The 4,631-nt window shown below is 40.6% G+C and overlaps 1 protein-coding gene across 1 annotated transcript; it reads right to left on the bottom strand.

The window, feature by feature from the left end:
* Positions 1-2,305: 2,305 nt before the first annotated feature.
* LOC139842472 (uncharacterized) lies at positions 2,306-3,451 on the bottom strand. Its single transcript, XM_071832609.1, has one exon. It carries the CDS (start codon positions 3,449-3,451, stop codon positions 2,306-2,308), a length of 1,146 nt encoding a protein of 381 aa, XP_071688710.1.
* Positions 3,452-4,631: the final 1,180 nt, after the last annotated feature.

Here is a 4,631-nt window from a genome sequence, read left to right as displayed (position 1 = left end):
TTTTGTAAGCATCATGTCTCAACTCATCTAATACCGATAATTCTAACTTTCTTGCTTTTTCTGCCTCATCCATATTCATGTTCACCTGTTTAATAGCCCACTTTGCACGATGCTCAATTTCAATAGGTAAGTGACATGCCTTCCTATATACAAGTCGGTAAGGTGAAGTACCAATAGGGGTTTTATAAGCTGTCCGGTAAGCCCAAAGCGCATCGTCTAGTCTTAAAGACCAATCTTTGAGATTAGGATTTACGATTTTCTCTAAAATCCTTTTTAATTCCCTATTAGATACTTCCACTTGCCCACTTATTTGGGGATGGTAAGGCGTAACAATTCGATGATTCACCCCATAATCCCTTAAAAGTTTAGCAAAATGGGAGTTCTTAAAGTGTGAACCCCCATCACTAATTATGGCCTTAGGGACACCATGAGGACATAAAATATTCTTCTTAACAAACTTAAGGACAACTTTGTGGTCATTGATCCGCGTAGCCTTGGCCTCCACCCATTTTGAGACATAATCAACGGCTACTAATATATACTCAAACCCGAAGGACGGTGGAAAAGGTCCCATAAAATCTATGCCGCAAATGTCAAAAATTTCACAAACCAAAATTGGGTTCATGGGCATTTCGTTACGTTTATAAATTCCCCCATCCTTTGACACCTAGCACAATTTTTAACATACTCACATGCATCTTTGAAAATAGTAGGCCAGAAGAAACCTGAGTCGAGTACTTTGTACCCGGTTTTCTTTATTCCATAGTGTCCTCCACATGCGAAAGTATGGCAATGAGCTAGTATGTCCTTATGCTCGTCTTCCGCCACACATCTCCTTATGATTTGGTCTGGTCCAATTCGGTAAAGAACTGGGTCCTTCCAAATGTAATGCGTAACCTGCGAAAAGAAGTAATCCCTCTTGTGCTTGTTCCAATGCTCCGGTACTTTGTTAGTCACCAAGTAGTTAACAATATGCGCAAACCACGGTACCTCCACAACACTAAACAAACACTCGTCCGGAAAATTTTCCTGGATTGGTTTAGCAGGGTCAAACGGAGGCGGGGGTATCCTAGATAAATGGTCTGCCACCACATTCTCTATACCCTTCTTATCCCTTATTTCTAAATTAAACTCTCGTAACAACAAGATCCACTTAATTAATCTGGGCTTAGTCTCTTTTTTCTCTAGTAAGTGTCTTAGGGCACTATGGTATGAGAAAACAACTACCTTAGACCCCACAAATGTGATCTAAACTTGTCTAAGGCAAACACTACCGCTAGTAATTCCTTCTCAGTTGTGGTATAGTTCACTTGGGCATCCGAGTACGTTTTACTAGCATAGTGGATAACAACTGGTTTCTTATCAACCCTTTGTCCCAAAACAGCCCCAGCCGCGTAATCACTGGCATCGCACATAATCTCAAATGGTTTGGTCCAGTCAGGTGATTGTAAAATGAGTGCTTCGGTCAACTTACATTTAAGGGTACTAAAGGCCTCCTTACATTGGTCATCAAAGTCAAAAGGTGCATCTTTTAACAACAAATTACATAATGGTTTAGAAATTGCTCTAAAAATCTTTGATAAACCTACGATAGAACCCCGCATGTCCCAAAAATGACCTTACCCCCTTGACATTGGCCGGTGGTGGCAATGTTGAAATTAATTGCACCTTGGCCCTATCTACTTCAAATCCCCGTTCAGACACAATATGTCCCAAAACCACCCTTTCCCTTACCATAAAATGGCTCTTTTCCCAACTAAGGACGAGGTTAGTCTCGGTACACCGCTTTAAAACTTTTTCCAACATATTTAGACATGATTGACTTGCCGAATATTGAGAAATCATCCATGAAAATTTCTAAAGACTCGCCTATTAACTCTGAAAAAATACTCATCATACACCTTTGAAAAGTAGCAGGTGCATTACACAAACCAAAAGACATTCTTCTAAAAGCATAAGTTCCATAAAGACAAGTAAAAGTTGTTTTTTCTTGGTCATTAAGGTGAATAGGTATTTGGTTGTATCTCGAATACCCATATAAGAAACAGTAAAACTTTTGACCTGACAACTTTTCGATGATTTCGTCAATAAAAGGCAAGGGAAATTGATCTTTTGAAGTTGCAGCATTTAACTTCCTATAATCAATACATACCCGCCAACCTGTCACGGGACGGGTTATGATCTTTTCTTCTTCCTCGTTTTCCATGACCATGATCCCAGCTTTCTTTGGCACTATTTGAGTGGGACTCACCCACTAACTATCCGAAATAGGGAAAATAATCCATGCATCTAACCACTTAAGAACCTATTTCTTTACAACTTCCTGCATGTTCGGGTTTAACCTGTGTCGCATGTCACGAGCATGTTTAACCTCCAGATCTGTCACTATACGATGCATACACACTGAGGGACTTATCCCTTTCAAATCTGCTATAGTCCATCCCACCACAGCCTTGTACTTATGAAGCACCTCCATTAAAGCTTTTTCCTGCACACCTGTCAAATCTGAAGCAATAATAACTGGCAAAGTGCCGTTAGTACCCAAGAATGCATACTTTAAACGAGAGGGTAACGGTTTAAGCTCAAGGGTCGGTGGTGACTCTAACGAAGGTTTTGTGTTGGTGTCTATGGACTTAGGTAATGGCTCATATTTATGAGTCCAAGGTGGTAACCTAGAGTCCATTGTACTTGCTATGCCCAACTCAACTGCCTTAACTTCCTCACACTCAACATCATCTTCATCACCTAAGCAAAATACTTCCACCACATCATTTGTTATCAAATGGGAAGCATGTTTTTCCACTTGCTCATCAACTATGTCTACTTGATAACATTCATGGACATATGGGGCATGAAGAGAATTAAAGATATTAATCCTCATTTTCCTATTTTCAAATGATATATCCATGGCACCCGTTCTACAGTTTATATGGGCATTTATGGTGGCCAAAAACGGGAGCCCCAAGATTATCGTGGGTTGGGCATCTCTATTCCTAGGTTCAATATCCATTACTATGAAATCAACCGGGCAATAGAAATCCTCCACTTTTACTATCACATCTTCCAACATCCCCTTAGGCGTTTTGATTGATTGGTCCGCTAGTTGAATAATTATGTCAGTTCTTTTCATCAATCCTAATTCAAATTGGTCAACTAGGCAAAAGGGTAAGATATTAATGCTAGCTCCTAGGTCCAATAATGCCTTTTTCACATTTATATTTCCTACGGTCACCGCTATCAATGGAGTCCCTGGGTCCTTAAACTTAGGTGGGAGTGTACCCGAGACAACCACACTTAGGTGCTCGGTTAGGTCCACCTTCTTGGGTAAAGTCGCCCTTTGCTTCCTCTTTTGAGTGCAAAGGTCTTTCAAAGAGTTAGCGTAGGACGAGACTTGCTTAATAGTATCGATAAGGGGCAAATTAATCTTAACCTGTTTAAATGTTTCCCACATGTCTTCCAGTTGTGATCCCTTCTTCCCATAAGGAAATTGGTTCGGGGACTCTAAGGCCTTGGGAAATGGGACAGTTTTTGGTTCCGTACCCGATTTCCCACTTTCCTCAATGATGGGTTCTTTATTTTCCACCCCTTCCCAAGGTCATTATTTTCACTTACCTCATCCTCCTCATCAAGGACGATAGGAGACTTACGTGCATCGTGTTGAGCTACCTATTTCTCACCAACCTTATTGTCATACTTCTTTCCACTTTGCAGGGTGCCTACCATATTAACACTATGTCCTTTTCCCAGATCGTTATGATTTGGATTGAGAACTGTATAACTTGGAATTGTACCCGGCTCTCAATTTCCTTTACTTTTCGCTACATTACCAATCTATTTAGCCAATGCACCAATAGACTTGTTTTGCACCTCCACTATTTTTTGCATTTCAGAAATAAACGCGTCTATCTTGGCATCCGAGCTTGATGGTTGATTGGGTGGAGAACTGTTTTGATTTTGGTTTTGGTTTTGGCTTTGGTTTTGGTAATTATTTTGGTTTTGGTTTCGGTTATTGGGATAAGGGTTTTGGTAATTTCTTTGGTAGTTCCCTTGATTTTGAAAGTTGTTTTGATTTTGAAAGTTGTTTTGAGGTCTTGGTTGGGTTCCTTGATTGTTAGCATTTAAAGCGTTGTTGTTGCTCCAACTAAAGTTTGGATGATTTCTCCATCCTGGATTATACGTATTGGAGTATGGAACAAATCTCCTTCCCTGAACCTCGTTAACCTGTTCTTCCATTATCTGTTGATTCACCGGTGGAATCCCATTCCTACACCCGTGTGCGAAATGAGAGGGATCTCCACATATCTCACAAACTTCCTGAACCTGCGAAACATTACAAGCAAGACCCTGGTTTGGCTTGTTAAATATAAGCATTTTCAAATCATCTAATTCTTGCTCTAAGTTCCTAGATGAACCACCCGAGTCAGAAACATGATTCACTCGGGAAGTACTAGGTTGTTTCCGATTAACCGAAGCTTGGGTTTTCGAACCTGTAACGACCCAACTTCGTTTTACCAAAAACACGACAATATTTTTTTTACCAACAGTACATCTGGACGGTGTCCAGGCCTCTGGACGGCGTCCAGTTACAAAAGACAGGACGACATCCAACATTTAGGACGGCGTCCAAATAC

The sequence above is a fragment of the Rutidosis leptorrhynchoides genome, chromosome 4 (assembly GCF_046630445.1).
Source record: "Rutidosis leptorrhynchoides isolate AG116_Rl617_1_P2 chromosome 4, CSIRO_AGI_Rlap_v1, whole genome shotgun sequence".
NCBI lineage: Eukaryota > Viridiplantae > Streptophyta > Magnoliopsida > Asterales > Asteraceae > Rutidosis > Rutidosis leptorrhynchoides.
This window is presented reverse-complemented; position numbering and strand designations above follow the sequence as displayed.